The following is a 21,137-nucleotide window of genomic DNA, read 5'->3' as shown; positions in this document are numbered from 1 at the left end:
TTAACATTTATGCCCCTCATTTCCACCCCTCCTTCCCCTCATCGTTTCGCGATTCCATCATTAACTTGGCACCCATACCTGCTTTCACGTACAAAATGTATTGATTGAGCAGGTGTTATCCAAGCAGTGTAACCCACGATGGCTTCTTGATTAAAAATTCCTCGTATCCTATCCTCTAATAGAACGGGCCATCCCTTCGATAGCTGCATATCGAAATTCATGCAAAAACGCCTCAGCACCACACACGCCTGCAGCGGATGAATTTCCTTTCGGATCTCTTCATTGGTCAACCCGAAAACGTTCTGCAAATCAGCGCATGCCGACATATTCCTCGCATATCGCGCCCCATGTTAAGTAGTGAAACGTTTTGTTGTGAAATTGGAGATTTGTCAGTGTGTCGGAAAAGAGTTGTCATCTCATGTTCTCTGTATGATAATCTTTCTTTACTCTTCCTTCAAGGTTTCCTTTGGGCCGTCAACAATTATTTGCCACTATCCTCAAGTTGCATATATCCTTCGCCATTGTACTTTATCACGCGGATTCGACGTGCTACGAGTGAAAGAGCAAAAGGTAGTGAAAGTGATTAGGCTGCCGAACGAATTAGAGCCCTGGCTGGCATTCAACATCTGCAGATACATGCTTTGGGCAAAATAGCACTGTACCACCAGTAATCACAGGTCGGCAATGGCCGAAGGATGACAGCCCAATTATCAAAATAGAGAGATTTAACTTGCTTGCAGTCTCGCCTTATGGCAACTTGCATCTTGTGAATGTAAATGCAAATGCGAATGCAAATGTGCAGGTAAATGTGTTGCAACGGAGTTACCCTTGGGATCTTTGGAAAAATCGTAGAAGACGTATGGAACGTTGCTTGCATTGGACCTTCAATCGAATTTTGAGCACAAAGAATCTACGTCGGCAATGGTACAAAATGAACCAAATGCGGATTTTTGATGTAGATAAAGATGGACGGACTTTCAGGCCTCGGTAGGTAGCCTTCTTTGGCTCTTGTGGTAATAATTTTTGTAAGCGAGCACTGACCTGGTCAACCTCGAAGCATCGATCAGTAAAACAACAGTAATAAAGACCAATAGCGAATCACAATGGAAGATTATTGTATTCCTTGAATCCTAGACAAAAAACATCCAACCCACATGACTTTCATCATCAAAGGAAGGAAGCCTCACCAGAGTGTGAAGTTCAATCGACGTGCAATGGAAGAGAAGAAGGGCTCGAATAAAAAGTCTTCACCTCTATCTCCTTCCAGCAAACTAGATCAACTTCTAAATGATGATTCACTAGAAAATCAACCACAAACACCTGGTTTTATTATACAAGAATCTTCTTCATCGCAAGCAGATATTGAGGCAGAAACTGATGAAGATATTATTTACGGCTCATCCCGACCAATCACAGCGGAGGCTTTTATAGATATGATTCCCGATACCTTCACCGAGTACCCCCTACTCCACGATCAGTTGCAAACTCAGACATCTCATCTTCAAGATCAAACCATTCAAGAATGTCTTCCTTTTCTCTCGGGAAAAGAAGCTGGATTGACGTATAATCCATATGGGGTTCCACATCTGAATCGAAAAAAGCACATTCAGTTCCTTCATAAGAATCTACAGAAATTGCCCTCGGCATATGTCGCTGCGGATGCCAGCAGACCATGGATGTTCTACTGGGCATTGGCTGGTCTCTCGACCCTGGGAGAAGACGTATCATCGTATGGAGAGAAAATCATTTCAACATGTCGACCCATTCAGAATGCGACTGGAGGGTTTGGTGGAGGAAATGGGCAGATGTCACATTTGGCGACTACCTATGCAAACATTCTATCAATTTCCATGGTAGGTGGGCAAGAAGCGTTGGATATCATTGATCGCAAAGCCATGTGGAAATGGCTAGGTAGCTTGAAGATGTCTACTGGTGGGTTTAGAATGGCTGTGGGTGGCGAGGAAGATATTCGGTAAGCTTTCCGAAAGTAGGACGATGGAGGATGGAAAACTGATATTTTCAAAGTGGTGCATATTGTGCTCTGGTTCTCATTACACTCCTAAGTTTACCTCTCGATCTTCCTCAAGATGCTCCCGCGAGATCATCAAACTATACCACTTTCATCGATGGACTTCCGGAATGGATCTCAAGATGTATGTTCAAAACAAAGAAGAAATTAAAACTTGTGCTAATAGAATAGGTCAAACATTTGAGGGCGGTATAGGTGCTCGACCTAACGTCGAGGCCCATGGCGCGTATGCGTTCTTAGCATTAGGCTGTTTGTGTATTTTAGGTGAACCACACATCACAATACCTCAGTAGGTTAAAATTGTATATCTAGTCATCCACGAATCTCCATGCTAATACATATTTAGGTATCTTGACGTACCCGGCTTTATTTCATGGTTATCAGCACGTCAATATGCGCCGGAAGGCGGCTTCTCAGGTCGCACGAATAAGTTAGTCGACGGGTGCTACTCCCATTGGGTTGGAGGATGTTGGCCTCTATTGGAAGCATGCCTTGAAGGTCCAGCGCAGCAAACTCAAACAGGGCTATCCTCGAATCCAGATTCAGTAAATCTTTACAGCCGCGACGGTTTGATCAGGTACATCCTCTGCTGTTGTCAGGATACGGGAAATCGGGGTGGATTGAGGGATAAGCCCAGCCAGTAAGCATGAAGAGCCGATCTCTTCTTCTCCGCTCCACATGTATGCTGATCTTCTATTATAGTCGCTCTGATTCGTATCACACATGCTATGTTTTGGCAGGTCTTAGTTCCGCACAGCACAAGTGGCGTTTCAACACGTCTGCACAGAAAACGGAATCGAGTGGAACGCTCGTTTCACCGTATCAATGGACGGCCGAGCCTTATGTTGAGACAACACAGATATATGATGAAGAGGATAGGGTGGGGACTCTCCACCCGGTTTTCGTGATACCAGAAGGCGTTGCTGAGGAGACCCGGGCATACTTCGCTTCAAAAGGGACCTTTTAAAACGTACCAACTTTCTGAATATATGGGATGAAATCACATTGGCTCGGGATGGTTATTTATGGGATGAAAAATCTGCACATATAGATGGTGCCAGTTTCACACTTCGTCGGCGACGGGGGTGGGCTTTATATATCACGTGATGTACATAATCTATTTTCCCACGAGACATATTCAAACGATGGGTTAGTGAAGGCTGAGCTTGAGAATGGCCTGAATTTTATTCTTCCTTCTTTGTTGCCAACATAGTCAACATTTGAACGCGACTGGAAAATTGTGTTGATTGAAAAGCAAGCGGCGTTTGTGAGATACATTAACCCCAATGACAACATAGGTGGCAGTTACGAGATACGTCGCACTGGACTGTTCGCTCAATTCCGGAAAAGAACGAAGGATTCATTAATCTCTCTCCACATGAAATCCATATGATAGATCATAAAGAGACTGGATTGCTAGGTGCTGTAGCTCCTTGGTAAGTTGCATGAAGTGCATAAAGGTCTCCTTTCGCATTTTGTTCCGTTTTGATACCGAGTAGATTTTTACTAGACAGGTGGGAAAGTGGAGACCGAGAGTGGATGCTTTGGGGAAGTTCTTTTCTCATGGTTCGCCAATTCATCGGGATAACGAGAAGATCGAATGGAAAACTGATGGTCGAGGTCACCCCCCACATCACATTGAAGATTGGTCGGTTCTCTCGGGTTCTACCAACTGTTTTCGGTCTCATTGAATCGTCATGAGCTCACCGCAAGGTACCACCAATTACTCTTCTATTCTTGTACGAGTGAGTAGTGAGTAGTGGATATGGCAAGACGATGCAGATTGGGTCGACCATGTGAAGTGTGTGTTGTGTGTGTTGTGTGTGTTGTGTGTGTGTTGTTGTGTTGTTGTATTGGACTTTTGAGGACATGTCGTATCATGGTACCGGTATCAATAGATCCAGGATCCGAGAGGGTTCCCGACTTTGGGGGAGCTTCGGAGATAGATACTAATATTGATCTGTACTTTAGATGCTGTATGTAGAAGTTCCAGCTTCAGTAATTGTTGTCCGCACATGCATTTTGATTCCACTTCGTTGCTTAAAGTACCTAGGTATACCGTACAGGAATCAGGATGATTTCCCCTCTCCCTCGCAAGAGGAGAAAGAGAGAGCCCCTTCACTTACTCGCTAGTTGCATAGTGCATAGGACCTGCTACAGCTGCAACCTGCAGGCCATTTCCACTGTCCTGTACTTTTTTTGTATCATAAACCCACATCGCGTACTTACGAATCAACTACTTCCCTCTACAGCAATTCCTTCCGACTCGCCACCTATTTTGGTCAGTAGAACGGAACCTAGGTCGGGGTGAGTGAGAGGAAGTTAAACTTGTAGATGATGCAAATTGGAACGATTCAAATCTCGATCCATCTTCTCCCATGTCAGATCAACTTATCACGGCCGTATTCTAATGTCCCCGAGCTTGCATTCGTACCAGACGGTAGGATTCTCGGTATGATCACTGGCGATTGGAAACCTGCAGGATTCTTACTTGGTACATATGCTCGCTCGATTGCAATGGGAAGTCTGCCAATGGCTCAATTGTGAGAAAGTCCCCCAGGTACCTGGTCAATGTAACGGTTGAATCTTCACTACGGGACGGTACGACGGTCCTTCCCATAATCTCTCCAAGTAAATGAAAACAGTAAACCAAAGAGGAAGCTGTTAATTCTGGATATTTCGAAAGATGGTACGATTAATAAGATTGTTAATTGTACTTTGTGTTGCATAAGGTTGTTTGTCTTGTTTGGTTATTTTCGGCGTTTGATTGTTCCATGAAGGGATCAAGGGGAAAAGGCTTCATTTCCACGAACCATCAATGAATAATGTTCCCAAACTTATTCCTCCCAAGTTCAGACTCTGGAGTCGTCTACACACTTCATACATCTAGAGTACATCCGACCAGCGACTTGCTAACTTCTAGATCTACGGCATCTTCACGCTTTGCTTAATATACTTTACCGTTATACCATTTTCAATTTCAACGGCATATAATCATTACTATTGAGATGTCAAGCGCACTGCCAACTCATCAAGCATACGCACCACAACCTTGTTTACGGTTAGTAGTAGACCTGGCTGATTTTTGCCTCGCATCTTTTCTTGATCCCCTTCGCGAATCATCTATCACAAATATTGAGGCACAATACTCGATGATGAAGGCCGGTCAATTCCAGCCACTGTTCATGCACTGAAGGCTCACCGACTTCGTGTCAAGCCGTACTCCAGTCATTCCGCGTCAATCGCGCTGCTTGTTGCGATCTCTTTCTCTCTTTCTCTCGTCTCTCCTTTACGACCCCCGATGTACCGTGGTAGTGCGGGGCAATAGAGACACATCCCGAGATCAGGAAGCGCCTTCATCTTTCCCCATTTGTTATTAACAAGCACTCAATGGCACCATTTCAAGGAAAGCACAAGCCATTTTGGGGTCAAAGGATTCAATCTCAATGTATCGGTAGATGGTAGGTACAATCAGATGAATTTCTGGAGGATTGTGTCCCTGACCTAGCGAGCAATATTGACGTTTTCCTTGCATTTGGACCCTTGGTACTTTTGTAATGCCATCGATTTCTGTGCATTAGCGGCCAACCCAGCGGATCTCTCTGGGAAACAGTCCGTAATTGCTGAAGATTTACTCATCTTTTATGCCATCCATCCATGATGCTACAGTATCCATTGAGTCTTGGCTCTTTTTCTCTGCTCGCGGTCCGCAAACTTTTTACTCACCCCATGGCATGGTAATGGCATGTTCCCATATTTTGTCCGGGTCAGTGGGACAAGGTATCTCGCGAGCTCTTTTTGCCACCCCGCTGCATCGACAATTTCAATATCTGCAGACGTTTCTCAGAACGGAGATTTGGTACGTTCAAGCTAACCAAGATCATCGCTTCTATGCGTTCCCATGCTGTGGTGGAGTTTGCCTAATTATGTTGATATTATATCACTGGCAACGGCACACGCCAACACATCGCTCGCCATCATATCCAAAGAGCCGCATTCATGACTTGCAGATGGTTCAAGCCATTGTCCTATCTAAACAGCTTCTCAATCCTGCTACGGGAAATCACTCCATGCTCCTTGTTCAACGCTAACCATTAGACTCTGCAATAAATCACACATGTCTCGCCATTAATGAAGGAAAGTCCTGCACAGAACCCCTAGAACATCCACTCAATCATAGTCAGCCTTATTCTTCAACACCACAACACTATCCATACATCATTGTATTCACATACACGGCACTGAGTGTGTGCATATTTCCCTGTATACCTCAAGCATTGGGCTCAATTGCATCCATATCGTCAGATCTGTAGCGTTCGGCACTTATCTACATTCAAGGCATACTCACTGCCTGATATCGATCGAGGACGGGGTGTCTTGCCACACTTCAGACGACGGGCATAGCTTCTGTCTTGGGGATCCGATCACACTCTGACATCTTAAGAATACCAAAATGGGGTTCTACATGGCATATTTAGAGAGTACGTTGGTTCATCAATTCGGAACTTTTTCTTCATCACCTCAGTGGGAATCTGTATTCGATTGGGCTTTTTGGTATAACCTTGCCCTGGCGGGCGTTGCATAAAAAGAGGGCTGAGTTGATCGCCTCACTATGTTCATCTGTTACCGTCTCCTTGAGATACATAATCCCGCTGCGCTACCAAACACGTCCCAATGGATATGTTATTCCTGATGGGGTCATTATTATGAACGCCAGCGTTACATTCACTTTCAGAATACAAATTGTGCAACAAAATCCCTAGTCTACCCGCTGACATGTAGACAGATTTGTGCCGTCGACGAGGTTGGCAAGGTCCCCAGTACAAGACGTACCGCGACGCACAAGGCTTCACTTGTCTCGTTCTCGTCAATGGACAGGAGTACCAAACAGATCTAGCATACCAAACCGATGCCTTGGCTCAGGAGAATGCGGCCACACAGGCCTTTATGGTTTGCCGTCAGTCGTCAGTGAATGGAGGGATGTTGGCTCGTAATGGCGTCATCCAAGGATTACCTGCCAGCGAGACGGCCAGCCGCAACAAGAGAAAAAATGATCGTCAGCGGCAACATTCCGTAACGCTCAGTAGCAGCTCCTCGAGCACATCTTCCGAATCGGAAAATAGAGATATCAGATACCCAATGACGGTCGGCAGTTAAGAAGTGACTGCCGGCAAATCCATGCTGGTGCAATGCGATGCACTAAGTGCTACCCACCTATACATGAAACGATACAGCAGGGACCCCGAGGCAAATGAAAAATTACGACTTACGACTATCCACGAAAAAGACGGATCATCACGGGCGGTATATTATCAAAAGGAAAAAATATTCCACTGGCACGTTGCTATTAACGACTTCCTTTACGAATCTTTACATATACTCATTTTTCATTCATTCACATCATTATGAGATCAACGAACTGCACGAATTTCCTTTACTCTCTTATATTTCCTCCTTGCTTTCTCATGAATTCACTTCTTGTTTGGAGCGGAATGATCAAGAATCTACAATATCTACAAAATACAGATACTATTGCAAAATACTATTGTGTATGACGAATGGGGCCACGATTTTCTTGGGTACCACAGCACCGGAATCTCGTGGTGAAAATGAGGCGACTCGATATTTCCTGTACACGGTCTTTACGGAGAGGCAACTTTCCTCTATGTTTTGCCTTTGAAGATTGGATGATGGGTGGTTGCGTTGTGGTGATTACGTACCTACTTGTTTGTAGTGAGCAAGTAAGCGAGTGGCGAGGAAAACACGAGAGGAAGATGATGGGAGGATTTCTATAATGTGGTTATGCATGGTGGTCTGATTGTTACAGGTGATGAAGACGGCGGTTACACTCTTTGCGAGGATAGCGATGCATTGCATGGAGGAAAACCTGTTGAGCGTTTGAGATGGTTGGCGGGTGGGTGGGTCATGAACATAAACATGATGTGATGTTATGCGTAAGCGTTGCATGCATTAGGGGCTCGCGCTTCTTCTGGCGGGCGACTGATTTTCTCGATATTATGATTGATGACTTATGAATGAATACATTTTTCTTACACTTATGATGATGATGACCAAGAAGAAAAAAAACTTAGGGCTACCTTACTTTACGAATTTACTAGCTTATTAATCTATCTATCTAGGTACCTATTGCTTTGTTCAATGGGTGGAATTGTGTTATTTTGTAATGTGATGTGTCTGATGAGTGAATGAAATGATGATATGGGGTGATCTCTTGTATGATGTGTCGAGGAAAGTGCGTTATGCAGGTGAGAGCTGTATCTGGATGGATGGATGTATAGCATCCATAATGGCGTAGGAAAAGAATGGGTGAAATTTTCCGACGAGAAGACTCGGAATATAGTTTAGATAGATCGAGAAGGATACAAAGATCCAAGAGCTATCGTCCATGTGTATTATCTGAACATCACGGGTGTCTAAGACGATGCAATGTTATGTTGGTACATTGTAACGCAGTTGGGTCCAAGATGTTATTCCTTTTCAAAGCATATTCGACACACTTGCAACTCAAATTTCACAGAGCACGAATAATCTGACATCTGTCAATCTTCCAATCTTTGAATTCATTCGTCCCGTGTCCACATATCATATCCACAAACCCCAAAGTTATCTCTCCAAATCCATTTATATACATTAAAAAAAGCATCTTTCATTCTCATGAAATAGGTATCTCTTGACATGCACCACTGGTGTCTATTCCCATCTTCTACTTGCAAATCACTATATAGCACCACCAAAGATTCTAATTCGAAGGCTCTTCCCAGCTATCAGCCGCAAATAGTCTACTGGCCCACTTCAAACTCGATTCTCTTGCCTTATTATTATTATTTCTTCCGTTTCCGTTTCCGTTTCCGTTACCCTTCGCGTTGGTATTTCCTTTGCCGTTTCCTTTGGCGGCAGTAGTTGCAGTTGCTTCTGCGGATGAGGTTGTGGTTGTAGATGCAACAGCTGCGTTGACGCCTACATTTTCTACAGCGAGGGTCATAACGGGGGCTGCTTTGGATGTTACGGAAGCGCTGAGAAGGGCTGTTCGTTTTGTTAGTTGTGTGTTTTTAATATGAGATTGGGATTGACATACCATTAGCACCATTGAAACCCTTTACGCCGTCAGCAGAACCAGCGGCTTGATTAGCGGCAACAGCGACGGGAAGATCAACGTTGTTTTCTTGGACTTGTGCTTCGATTGCTTTGAGTGTTTGAGCGGTAGAGATAGTATTGGCGCTGTTATTGGTAGCAGCGACATCGGTTTGTTGAACGGGAAAACAACCACCAAAGGGACCAGCAACGGCATTGTTGCGACAACGAACGGTGCAGATGTTTCCAGTGGAGGCACCAGTGCAGGCAAGGTTATCGGGCATTTGAACAGTGATGTTGAAGTCTTGAGTTTTGGCTTGGGATAGTCCGTTGACTCCTGGTACGTTGTTGGTGACGGTTAAATTTTGAGAAATGACACCAGCATTGCTGGTTTGGTCAAGATCACAGGTGTAGGGGCCGGCTCCATCTGCGTTGACTTGATGAATGGTGACGGTCATCAGTGTACCGGCTTTGACTTTTGTGACCGCACCAGCGGAGAGAGCATTTTCGGTGTTTTCTCCTACATCAATGTTGCCGCTCAATTCTGTACGGCCACATTCATTGACGATGTTGGCTGCAATTTCAGAATCACGAATAATAGTTGTGTCTTGTTGACAAGGACTGATGCTGGTACAATTTCTCGCGATAGCATCGTCGACTAAGCAAATTAGATTAGATTAATAACCCTGAAATATGGGGAAATTTAGGTTGGAAGTTTACCTTTAAATCCAACACTTGCGGGGGATCCTGCAATACCTTGAGCAGCAAGGATAACACCGTGGGCTTGAACGACGGACAATAATGCCGCTTGAAATAAAATAGAAGTATACATATTGACGGTAAGGAAGGTGTCCTGCACTAAGAAATGAATGAATAAGAGTTAGATTATAGAAGAATCGCCCGGATCCTGTACAGAATTGAAAGAGTCTAAAGTGTAATGAAAAAGAAAAAGAAAGAAGTGCAAACACAAATGGAGATGGGGATGTAGATGTAGATGTACAAATGGTAGAAAGGAAAATTCTCCTGCTTTTTAAGAACTGTGTACCAGCAAAACTTCACGATACAAGTTCGTCATGGGTAATAGCTCATATCGCCTCCTGAATAATAATGCAATTCTCCTACAAAATCTGTTGCAGGCAACGTGGATCTTAGGAATATTTTTGCCTGCCTGTCACTGAGGTCGGTACTTTCGCAGTACTGGGCAAGAATAGGAACTCATTCCCACCCATTGAAAACGATTTCAGAAACAACCCACAGTCGTCATCTCATGCCTGCACGCTCGCTGTATCACATTGTTCAGATGTTCGCCGTATCAGACTTTCAGATGACAGATCTTGGAAGTCAAAGCAAGCTTACTTTGACTCCAAAGTTAGATACGAAAGACTCTTCATTACCTCGACAGAAGATTGTGATACAGGACGCAAGGTTACTACCTCGCATCTTCTGCCCAGAGTTTAAGAATCAGAAGAATAGTAAGATATTCTCCTCATAAGTAAAGAATCCAAGACGTCTGACCCGCTGCCAGGGAGGGACTGTTAAGATGGGGCTTTGAGCGGCAATGAGCTTTGAATAGATTAACCACGAAAAATCAGACCAGCTTTTGCAGTAGGATGGCAATGATGAAACCAATGCCAAGGTATTTTGGACGAAAGGAAGTAAAGAAGTTGAAAATCTCGTGTTTATTGTCTGAAGTTTTGACGATGGCGTTTGAAGTGAGTGGGGTTCAGTCCTTTGGGAGATCCTCATCGGGAAAACCGTAGCCCTACGAAGTACAGTATCTTGATACGAAGTATCTCCGTCCAAGGACAAATTATTCCGCTCGAGAATTTGAAGTCAAAACAAATCTATTCGTGGCACATTTGAAAATCATCCGATACTTCTTCTTGAATATGGGAAATTATAACCGTGTATTAAGAAATGGAGTCGGCTATAGAAAGAAACATGTATCACGGAGACGGTTCAGTCGAGTTTGATGACGACCGCTGCAGTTACGGGACCGAATGTTAGGAAAGATCAGCTTGTCCGCCACTTGGTGTGATGATTACCAAAAGATCATGGAACTCCAACTCAACGCCACAGATTCTTAGATCGTGTGGCTGCACGAACGTGAGCCATGGTGCGGGTGTATGATCTAGTCTCTCGCAACAGGTCGTCCTTAATAATGAGTAGAGACACACAATTCCCCGTGCAAAGTCATGGCTGAGAGCAAAGCGACAGAACACCTCGGAAAGAACTGATATCGACACTCTGCAGTTTATTGAAGACCCGTTGTAAGAGGGATAGGAAAGTGTTTTCGCGCACAGAAGATATCCGTGCAAGCAAACGTTATTTTAGAGCAGGCACAATGCTCTTTCTAGTATTAACAAGCTATAGTGCGGTCACTCATGTCCTTGCTCTAATTGTCTTGTTCGAAACGAGCAATCGGCACGCCATGATGGAAAAGAAATTACCAAAAAGTGGCAATTGTTGGGGAAAAGTATAAATGTCTCATTCGACGACGAAAAATCATCTGAAGTCATAGAGCTTGAGCCTTTCCCCATGTCTCAGGTCAGCGCACTTGAATTTGCAAAGCCCAGTGGGAATAAAAATATCACGCTTGGTATCTTGAGTGTGATATAGAGCCACGACGCGGAGCCAAGTTCCTCTTTACAAAAGCTTCCATTGATAGCGAAAGACAAGAGCAGGTTACGAAAGGAGTACAAGAACTTAATTCGCCGACTTCCTTCAAAGCAATCATCCGAATCATCCTCGAAAGTCTCTTCCGAAAAGTCAACCATCGATATTATCGATTAGATGAATATATTTTCAAAGACAATTCCCAGAGTTGGAATAGTTCATCCTTTTTAACGCTCAAAAAGGCTTCTCTTGAATTGTCGGCGGAGATAAAGTTCTTTCCTGTGTTGCTGTTTCAATATTTCGTTCTCAACATCCTATTGTCACCACTGGAGTACGATCCTATTTTAGGCTCACTCAGATATTCTATCTACATGTCATTTGATGATGTCGCAGGCGACTATAGCCAGTCGATATTCACTCATGGTTCTACCACGCAAGAAGCATGCCACTGTGACTTGCCATTGAAACGCAAATCCTACACATATCATTCCCCAGAGGAATTCTCAATGGTACCTGAATCTAGCAAGGCTCTAGCGTTCAGAGCTACTCTCGAGTTCCTAAACCGTCAGAAAGCTTTGTTCGATATCCTCTCTCATAAAATCGCTATCTGAACCTACACACGCGCGACGCTGCACTTCTTATAGGTGTCATATGTATCGTGTATTATAAGAATAGAGATGATCTAGCCGACTCCCTTCAAAAGTTTGAATGGGCAATGAAGCGGTTTGACGTGATGGGGGATCAGAATGTCATGAGCAAGGCTACATTGGGGATTCTGAAAGGCGTGTTTGTGCACAATATCCGCAGCCTATTAATTAAGCATTTAGCTCTCTGGCTCAAAGGCCTGGTGCGCCTCCTTGCCAAGCTAGATGATATCCAATCACGTGCTACTGGTTACGATTGATGTGGTAGAGAGAAGCTATTTATGAGAAAAAAAAGGTCAGAAAAAAAGGTCAGAGAAAAAAGGTCACCGGCGCTTAAGGATTCAATCGAGTGGCTAAAGGCTACTGAGCTCACGTTGCCACAACGCTACAGTATCACAATGTAAGATAGCTCAATTGTGATGGCGCTCTTAGATATATGATGTGTGTCTTCAACGACTTCCTCTTGCCAGTCCATGGGATATCTTTCTATCACAAGAGATGACATATTGCAATGATGCTTTAGCTTATATTTAATACTACCTGGGTAATATTATAATGTAACTCTCGCATGTACTCCACATGTTTATTGAATTACATGCATAGATTCACGATCAGATTGTCAAACCGGATATGTATATGTCAATTTAGTATAGACTCAGATCATGAAGAGTTTGTTCTTTGTAGGAACTTGTATATGCCACTGTGAATCCTTTACACTGACTTAATTCCCCTAAATCATCAACACAAAATATATAGCGCGGAAGCTTACTTCCGATCAGTTGAAAATAGATAGCAACAGAGGTTACGAATGTCGCCGTCGCTACTGGTCAGAATGCGCACAGCGTAGTGACACGGAGACCTGCTGCTATGGATTTATTAATGAATCCTGGATGATACTTCACTACATGTGGACTAGTTTAACTGATAAGTAAATCCAAGTATGCCAGATGTGCTCATATGAGCAATCATAAATCAGCCGTCTCAACAGTGGATTAGTCAAGTTACACAACGTGATTGGGGTGATTCGGCAGTTCGGGATCAGAACTGCCGAAAACACAATACTCTGGAAGAAAAAAAATACTCTATAGAATGGCAGGCCTGAGACGTCTATTCAACATGCAAATCTCAATATGATTGAGTAAACGTGCCGATGAGACTTTTGGGTTTCGGTGACGCAGGGGTTTGTGCACCCCACACTTCCACGTATACACAGGGGTACCATCGCTTGTCCTGCCTCTATTCGCTAAACATGCTCTCATGATTGAACAGTGGACAGCTGAAAATTGTGTGTGCTGCGATGGAACATAGCCATCGCGTCTGATTCGGTTAGTCGTTGGCTTGTCTCCTTTTCCGCACCATGTGATGAAGAGGGGTACTGAGAGCCATGCTGTATTGAGAGTTATCATATATAAACTTGAGCTTTTTTTTTTACCTTCGATATTGTCAACATTTGATTTGAGTTTCCTTCCTTGAACTTCTGTGTTGATATTTATCTGTGGTGTCAATATTCAAACTCTAAAAATCTACACGGACTCATCATTATCACTCGCATCGAGAATGGAAATTGCTGCGGTAGAGAACGTGATTACCACCGCCAAGTTACCAACTACTACAGTTACTACAGTTGAGGTGGAGTCACCGGATCAGGAACTTTACTTGCTTAATAGAAGAGACGAGCAAGAGAGAGACAGGTGTGAATCGCAAGAACTAACTCAACTCGCAATATACATGCATACTAACATATCACAGGCTAGACCGACAAAGCAACGCCATCAGAGTTGCCCGAGACGGACACGTTCTTGACCCCCGAATCCCCAAGCAAAATGTGTCTAGGGTAGCAGATATAGCAACAGGTACCGGGTAGGATCGCATTATTCCTTCAGATTACAAAACCCAGTACTGATTCTTACTCAGCATTTGGCTCCGAGAATTGGCTGAGGAATTTGCGAATGGAGGGTATAACCTTCAGGAGACAATAGGGTTCGATATCTCTCCCGACCAATTTCCCAAGAATCCTGCTCCGGAAACCAAATTCGTGTTGTGGGATATGACGAAGACCTTCCCCAAAGAATACCACGGTACCTTTGACGTCGTACATGTACGACTCGTCGTGCTCGCCCTAAAAGCCGAACAAATCAAAGGTGTTGTAGAGAATTTAATCGAATTACTCAGTAAGAAAACCCATTCCCATTCCCATCCCCACCCCCCTTTCCAAACTCACACCCACACCCACAAACCGTAACCAACCAGCTACCCCCCCCAGAACCCAACGGATACCTCCAATGGACCGACATGTCCTACCGGCACGGACTCCACATAACCCACTCCTCCGACTCAAGCGAGCCCGCGTGGAAAACCGGAATAGACACCATGTTCCAATACTGGTCCGCCCAAGGATACTCCTACGATCCACCCGACGACGTCGAAAAGATTCTGCAAACTTTACCCGTGGAAGATGTGTACGTAACCGACCACACATTCGCACCGTATCACAAACCGGAAATAAACGATCTGGTCATCGAGTGGCAGTCGCGCGCCAAGGCGCTGATTATACAGTTGCTCGCATCGCGCAATGGATTGAGCGACGAAGAAGCGAAGAGGGCAGGGTATTCCTATCGGAAGAAGGCGGTCGAGATGGGAAAGCGGGGCGTGATTTGGAGGTCGCCGGTGGCAACTTTGGTGGCGCGCAAGAAGTAGAAGGTGTAGAAAATCAGACACAAGTCCCACATTCGTCATGGGAAGTTTGATGTTGAGGAAATGTAAAGGGTGGAAGCAAAAGGTGGCAGCTGTCTGTAAAGACATTCATTTGGAATGAACAGACATTTTAGGGAACATCAGGTCGATTCATAGTTCTGCAAAATTTGTGAAGCATTGCTGACACTGGTTTGTTAAGTAAAGATCACCAGTGGGTGTCTTGACTTGTCGTTCTAGCCCTAGTTCAGAATCAAAAGTATCCCGAAAAACACCATCAATCAATCTCACATATACTATCAAGCCCATCTCCTTCTCCATGATATCTCACTGACGTTCTTCCTTCTTCTTTCTACATGTATATACATCACCACTATCCCATTCAAATTCAACACCCTATCAGTTGCGCGGCAGTCACAATTATGCGAAGTTCAGTTAATTCACTGTATGGTATTGAAAATTTCACTCAAAACAATAAAAAAAAGCACATCTAGGATCATACGAGGGAACTGAATCGACAGGTAGCAAAAATTTCTTCTATTTTATTGTCAAAAGCTAGTTGTACCTAGGCTCAAAACCGGGGCTATGAAGCCACCACAAATGTAATCGCCAAAGTAGTATATTTAAGCAAAGAATTCTGTTGTCGCAAGAAACAAGTTCATATGTAGCAATATGATAAACTTTTCCGTGTAAAGAAGAGAAATAGAAACAGTCAACTAGATGGTCCGTCCAATCTGCTTCAAAATGTAAACCATATGAGGCTTGTCGTTTAACTGACCCAAACTTCCCCAAGTGAGTTAAAATCGGTGCAAATCAGCAGACCAGAAAAATGTGGTATCTGATAAGAGTATGGCTAGCCGGCAGAAACCAACGAGGGCAGCATCAAATTGACATCAGATCGTATGGATGACTTTTGAAGGGATGGTCAAAGTCCAGCCAGCTACTCAATCTAGAGAATGTTAGTACCGAAAATACTGGGCAAAGTACTTTGAATAGAGAATTGAAGGAATGACATCTTACAGTGTGGTGAGAAACCTTGGGTACAAGGGCTGCGGTGAAGATCATCCTCATCATCCTCAAAGCCATACTCCTCACGCTCTGCAAGGCTTGTACCTCGGTCGTACTGAGAGCGGCGACGACGTTGCTCATCACGTAGATGCTGGCCAGCACTGGGAGCAAAGAGTCCTTCAAAGTCTTAGCAAAAATGCCAACATGAAAGACGATTAGATGATAACTCACCAACATGTTCCGCATTCTCACAGCTTCGCTTAAGCTTGGAAGCATTGTCAGATGGAGGAAATTCATCTTCCAAACCAGCAACATTAGCTCCATCGGAGTGGGTTAAGAACAGCTACATCAATTTGTCAGTTATATATGGGACAATATCAATCACTAATAGAATTACCTTTGGTCTGTAGTGAGGAGGCTCGAGCATGACGGAAGAGTTGCGAAACTTTTGAATCAAGCAGTCTCTGCCTTGAATGGTTGCATAAGAAACTTCTGCAACTTTATCGCTCTTGAATCGATGCCACTTTTGGTTTGATCGAGCGAGGACGAACTCAATAATGTCCATAGGATCAACAAAATTGATGAAAGCGTAGCCGACATTGCAGTCGTTCGAGAAGTCAATTCGAAGGTACATGAAATCATATCTTCCAAAGCTAGACTCATCGACGATGCTCTTTAACATGGCTTGATCGACCTTGTTTGGGATATTTCTCAACATCACCTAAGAAGAAGATTAGAAATGAGCAGGCTGGAGGGAAGGATTGTACGCTTACAGTAGTTCGGACATCAAGGCCAGCATTGATCTTGTTAATATCGACATGATTGTGATGACTGGCAGCGGGATTGGACGTACCGCGTCCTCGGAGTTGTCCCTGGGGTGTACGAGCGACGGGAAGCTGGCGACGATTACCGCTGCGGGCTTGGTCGCGAGAGTTGGGAGTCTGAGGACTGATGTAACCAAAGTTGTTACTATAAGCCTGTGGACTGATTGGGTAGCGTTGGACACCTTGTTGAGCAAAGTGACTAGCGTACATGTGTGGCGAGTATACCTGGGAAGCAAAAGATTCATAAGGCTCCATAACCTGCGAGGGTCGGTTTGCTGCAAGTGCAGCAGGGAAACCTGTCTGAAAGGCTAGTGGCTGGCCGGTGTACATGCCACCCATACCACCCATACCACTCATGACGTATGGGACTGTAGTGGATGGTAGCATTCCATAATGATTTGTGGTCATATATTGGATACCTTGAGGATTTGGGCTACCAGAGTTGAACATTGCAGCATTGTTGGGAAATACAGGGGTTTGAGGGGCCTGGAGGGACATGTGTCCAAGTACATCACTAATGTCAGCTTGGGGAGCTGAGCGACGTGTAGGAGTTATAGCCTGTGCCAAACTGTTACGCGAGGTGCCACGATTCTTTGCAACATCGGGTGTGTGCATCTCGCACTTAACAAGAATATTCTGTGCAAAAGTCAGGGATGTTCAATCAGGTGAAGAACGAGAGATGATACATACACCAATGAGCTTGTTGTTGCAGCGTTCAATTGCGCGAGCCACCATTGCGGAATCAACAAACTCTGCACACAGTCGGAATGTGCCTGCTTCTGTTGCAAGAAATTTTTGCCATGCATATAGTTCTCCTTCAACGGACAGCAAGTCACGGAGACTCTCCTCAAAGACCTTCTTATCAATGTTGGTGTTTGGCGGGTAGGTTGCAGTTAGCATTACTTGACCCTCATGAGCAGAGTACACGGTTCTTGATTGAGGACTGATAGCCTGGAGTAATGTTAGCTCTTGTTTACATAAGGAGTGAAGGATTGCACGAACACCACCAAATTCATTGGCCTGTCGGAATATTAGTTTTTGTTCAATAAGAAGTGAAGACTTCGACAAACCTTGATGTATTCAACGGCACAATCGACATGATCGACCTTGATTGCAGTATAAACCTTGGCTGCCTCATAAATGTTGGACATCCTAATGTAGACAACATTATTTTTTGTAACTTCAATTCTCTTTCCGCCAGTGATGATGACTCCAGCCTTGTTCAATTTCTGTATAACGATTTGTTAGAAAGAGACATGTTAAACAAGCGAATGATAAGGGGAAAACAAACCTCGAAAGAATATTGAACACAACTATTGACATCTACCTTTTGATAGATATCCGTAACTCTGATACAACGAGTGGCACCAGTATCCGTGCTGAATTTCTACGAACTATCAGCGACTATTATCAAGGTTGGCAAACAGAAATCAGAACTTACACCATAGCTGGTAACCTCAGACTCACGAACTGGTGATTGAGAAGCTACCACGTTGTCCAAATACTGAATTGTACCTGGAATGAGAGTAGTAGATCCAGATCCATTGGCGATAAGGTTTCCCGTAATTGGCGCACCCACTGCAGGCCCATAGAGGTGCAGGGGTTGAAACGCAGAAGCGGTCGCAGAAAGTTGAGCCGAAGCCCTGCTTGTGGTGGTCCCAGTTGTCACAAAAGGATCATGTTGATTAGCAGATGTAGTAACAGTAGATGCACGCGAGTCTGTTGCCGATTGCTTGGGTACTCTGGCATCTTCCGGAGAGATGGCAGTGATGGCAGTGTTGGGAGTTCCTTGGATGGACTCAAAAGCGCCATTGGACACCGGGGAAGGTGGTGATTGACCATATGAACGATTGAATGACGACATGCTTAAGAAACAAAGTTCTTGATTCAGAGGGCAAGAAGAATATGTGTCAAAAATGAATGTCCCCAGGACGTGGAAATTGTGCAAGTTCTTGAAAATGGCAGTCTGTGAGTTCAAAGTGATTGTAGGTCAGAGATTATTGCCCAATTGATGATCTGACAATCGCTGAGATGCTTGAAGATTGAAGAATTATAGATTGAACGAACAACCCCAATTATTTCGTGTATGTGTCAAAGAACAAAAGTCGAGGAGATGAGAGAATCTCAAGTAATCAAGGACAGTGCATCGAAGACTACAAGTGGGAAGAGTCGGAAGAAGGGCAAAGAAATCTCAGTGAATTTCATCAAGGTTGGTATGATATAAGAAAGAACCTTTGAGAAGAAGGAGGATGTTGATAAAAAGTGGATTGCCTCCAGGTGGATGTGAGGGGGAATTTTTAAGTATTCACCTTGAGAAAGTTAGGAAAGCATGAGCAAAATGGGCAAGAACCATGAACCGATCTCGGGAGAGAAGCCGGAAAGCACCATGAGCGTCAAATTTAGGTACATCATGGGAGTCGAACACATTTATTTGTTTTCTTCTAAGCATATATATATATACATATATATATACCTACTGCGGAGGTACTGGTATACCAGTATCCAATGAGAACGTTCAAGATCCGCAATTGACTGTCTATACTGGGAGTGGTTGTGCTCTCTGTGTGTCTTGCTCTTGTCATGACGATCTCGCTGTCTTTTATTTATGTGAAGTATAAGCGATTCCTGGAACAATAATGATACGTGAAGTGAAATCCTCACCTTTCCCATGCCCCTCTTTAATTGGCCGTAACTCCGCCGAGGCAGTAATCAAGGCCACGACGGAAAGGAGACGCCAAGGTACCTAGTACCTCTATGTAGATACCTACAAGAATTACCAGGTAGACAATTGGAATCCCCTTGACATTTTGTATCCCGTGTCCGATAAGTGCTTCGGAAGCACTGTAGTTGTTGCCACGAGGAACAAAGCGGGGAGGGATCCCGCTCTGCAAAATGGAAATCTCCTTGAAATTTGATATGCCGACAAATACTAGATAGGTCACATGATACCCGAGTACCTACCTAGTATGGTACTTATATGCCGGGAATAAAGACGGGACGGGGAAGGTCTTTCGGGAGGCTGATCAGAATTTTCTCTTAAAATTTATATTGTGTGAATGACCAACCTATCATTGTTACCGGAGGACCAGAGAAACCCTCATAAAGTAACCGGCATGACAGGTTATTCGGACTTGGAATTACTACTAGACAGGTAGAATATTCCTTGAACTTTGTACTACCAAACGTCCATTGACACACCATCTCCACTGTAGGAAATACACAGGTGACATAGAGCTATTGGATTGGAGCTGGAAATCATATAGTCCGCCCAAGATCTATCGCTGTCCACGAAGAACGCCGTATACCTATAACTGGATTTATCCCAAGATAAAACGGGTACGGCATATCAGCTAGGTAGTCTTGTTGGCTGCTCAACAGTCAAGTGGTCGAGTGAATTGATTTCAACCCTCAATTGGACTCGATTTCTTTCTGTATCTTGATCCTTACTCAGCAATCCTCCTTCCATTCACCACAGCTGGTTGCCTTAAACATCTGGCTTTGAGTTGAGATGAGATACGAATTAATTCTATTTTAACGAGAAGGTATCTGGATTGAGCCTACCCGAATGCAGAACTGGGATAATCTTTATACCCAGATCCAGTAGAATCATAGGAGTAAAACAAAAGGGCACCCTGACGATCAAGTCTCTTGCTTCATCGACGATCGTCTCTCATGAAGATTCCCCCCTTCGTTCCTTCCTCTTCGTCAAGAAGGTTTGGTATTGCTGAGCACTAGCGAATCTCGAGACAATTTGATACTTCATCCAAGATCATCACTCTCAATAGATCTAATTCATATCCCGAGGAAGTGATGGTTGAAAGCTTCTGACCATTCTTTCGGCACTCATAGATATATATGAGAGGCCTGAAAAGAAATAAGAGGAGAGCAATATAACCCTATTCGGCGGCTTGATGAATTGAAAATACTTGAAGCCGGCACATCTTCGGTAATAGATCAAGTAATAGAAGGACTCAGACTCTGATGTATACTTGATGTGCACAACTACATCGTAACTTGAGTAAAGCCATTCAATTCCACATCTCTCTTTCACAGCTGTCTCGAACTCCCAACCTTCTGTCTAATCATATATTTACGTCTTTGACGTTCTCGAGGAGTCTCTTGGAATTATTATCATACCATACATACACTTTATGCGAGTCTGTTGAGGGGCACAAGAGATCATTTTCAACACCACAAAGACTCAGACAGTGCTTATCAAGAGCAGACTTGCCA

The 21,137-nt window shown here is 44.0% G+C and overlaps 7 protein-coding genes across 7 annotated transcripts; 4 read left to right on the top strand and 3 right to left on the bottom strand.

Annotated features, from left to right (window-relative positions):
- Positions 1–1,154: 1,154 nt before the first annotated feature.
- On the top strand, positions 1,155–2,996 carry EAF01_005217 (uncharacterized protein; the record flags this gene model as incomplete). The annotated part of the gene is made up of 5 exons (XM_038913472.1): positions 1,155–1,972; positions 2,026–2,153; positions 2,201–2,318; positions 2,376–2,669; positions 2,732–2,996. 5 exons carry the CDS (start codon positions 1,155–1,157, stop codon positions 2,994–2,996), a joined length of 1,623 nt encoding a protein of 540 aa, XP_038771558.1.
- A 764-nt stretch (positions 2,997–3,760) lies between these two features.
- Positions 3,761–4,247, bottom strand: EAF01_005216 (uncharacterized protein; the record flags this gene model as incomplete). Its single annotated transcript, XM_038913471.1, has 2 exons — positions 3,761–3,989; positions 4,156–4,247. The coding sequence occupies 2 exons, from the start codon at positions 4,245–4,247 to the stop codon at positions 3,761–3,763; spliced, it is 321 nt and encodes a 106-aa protein (XP_038771557.1).
- Positions 4,248–6,482: 2,235 nt separating this feature from the next.
- EAF01_005215 (uncharacterized protein) lies at positions 6,483–7,186 on the top strand (the record flags this gene model as incomplete). Its single annotated transcript, XM_038913470.1, has 2 exons — positions 6,483–6,510; positions 6,816–7,186. The coding sequence occupies 2 exons, from the start codon at positions 6,483–6,485 to the stop codon at positions 7,184–7,186; spliced, it is 399 nt and encodes a 132-aa protein (XP_038771556.1).
- A 1,247-nt stretch (positions 7,187–8,433) lies between these two features.
- On the bottom strand, positions 8,434–10,961 carry EAF01_005214 (uncharacterized protein). Its single transcript, XM_038913469.1, has 3 exons — positions 9,842–10,961; positions 9,126–9,779; positions 8,434–9,073 (listed from the first exon to the last, which is right to left on the bottom strand). The coding sequence occupies exons 1-3, from the start codon at positions 9,951–9,953 to the stop codon at positions 8,790–8,792; spliced, it is 1,050 nt and encodes a 349-aa protein (XP_038771555.1). The 5' UTR covers positions 9,954–10,961; the 3' UTR covers positions 8,434–8,789.
- A 698-nt stretch (positions 10,962–11,659) lies between these two features.
- Positions 11,660–12,348, top strand: EAF01_005213 (uncharacterized protein; the record flags this gene model as incomplete). The annotated part of the gene is made up of 2 exons (XM_038913468.1): positions 11,660–11,720; positions 11,741–12,348. 2 exons carry the CDS (start codon positions 11,660–11,662, stop codon positions 12,346–12,348), a joined length of 669 nt encoding a protein of 222 aa, XP_038771554.1.
- Positions 12,349–13,849: 1,501 nt separating this feature from the next.
- On the top strand, positions 13,850–15,377 carry EAF01_005212 (uncharacterized protein). Its single transcript, XM_038913467.1, has 4 exons — positions 13,850–14,072; positions 14,131–14,241; positions 14,296–14,552; positions 14,645–15,377. Exons 1-4 carry the CDS (start codon positions 13,939–13,941, stop codon positions 15,076–15,078), a joined length of 936 nt encoding a protein of 311 aa, XP_038771553.1. The 5' UTR covers positions 13,850–13,938; the 3' UTR covers positions 15,079–15,377.
- Positions 15,378–16,016: 639 nt separating this feature from the next.
- Positions 16,017–18,768, bottom strand: EAF01_005211 (uncharacterized protein; the record flags this gene model as incomplete). The annotated part of the gene is made up of 10 exons (XM_038913466.1): positions 16,017–16,021; positions 16,093–16,257; positions 16,312–16,423; positions 16,478–16,801; positions 16,854–17,540; positions 17,595–17,855; positions 17,907–17,924; positions 17,975–18,133; positions 18,196–18,291; positions 18,346–18,768. The coding sequence occupies 10 exons, from the start codon at positions 18,766–18,768 to the stop codon at positions 16,017–16,019; spliced, it is 2,250 nt and encodes a 749-aa protein (XP_038771552.1).
- Between the last annotated feature and the right edge of the window lie 2,369 nt (positions 18,769–21,137).

Source organism: Botrytis porri, assembly GCF_014898465.1.
Source record: "Botrytis porri strain MUCL 3234 chromosome Unknown BPOR_006, whole genome shotgun sequence".
NCBI classification, from domain to species: Eukaryota; Fungi; Ascomycota; class Leotiomycetes; order Helotiales; family Sclerotiniaceae; genus Botrytis; species Botrytis porri.
This window is presented reverse-complemented; position numbering and strand designations above follow the sequence as displayed.

Coding starts and splice junctions, on each gene's coding strand:
- EAF01_005214 (XM_038913469.1), bottom strand. CDS start 9,953: ATGTATACTTCTATTTTATTTCAAGCGGCATTATTGTCCGTCGTTCAA. Junction 9,780..9,841: donor CGCAAGTGTTGGATTTAAAG/GTAAACTTCCAA, acceptor TAATTTGCTTAG/TCGACGATGCTATCGCGAGA. Junction 9,074..9,125: donor GGGTTTCAATGGTGCTAATG/GTATGTCAATCC, acceptor CAAAACGAACAG/CCCTTCTCAGCGCTTCCGTA.
- EAF01_005212 (XM_038913467.1), top strand. CDS start 13,939: ATGGAAATTGCTGCGGTAGAGAACGTGATTACCACCGCCAAGTTACCA. Junction 14,242..14,295: donor GATATAGCAACAGGTACCGG/GTAGGATCGCAT, acceptor ATTCTTACTCAG/CATTTGGCTCCGAGAATTGG. Junction 14,553..14,644: donor GAATTTAATCGAATTACTCA/GTAAGAAAACCC, acceptor TACCCCCCCCAG/AACCCAACGGATACCTCCAA.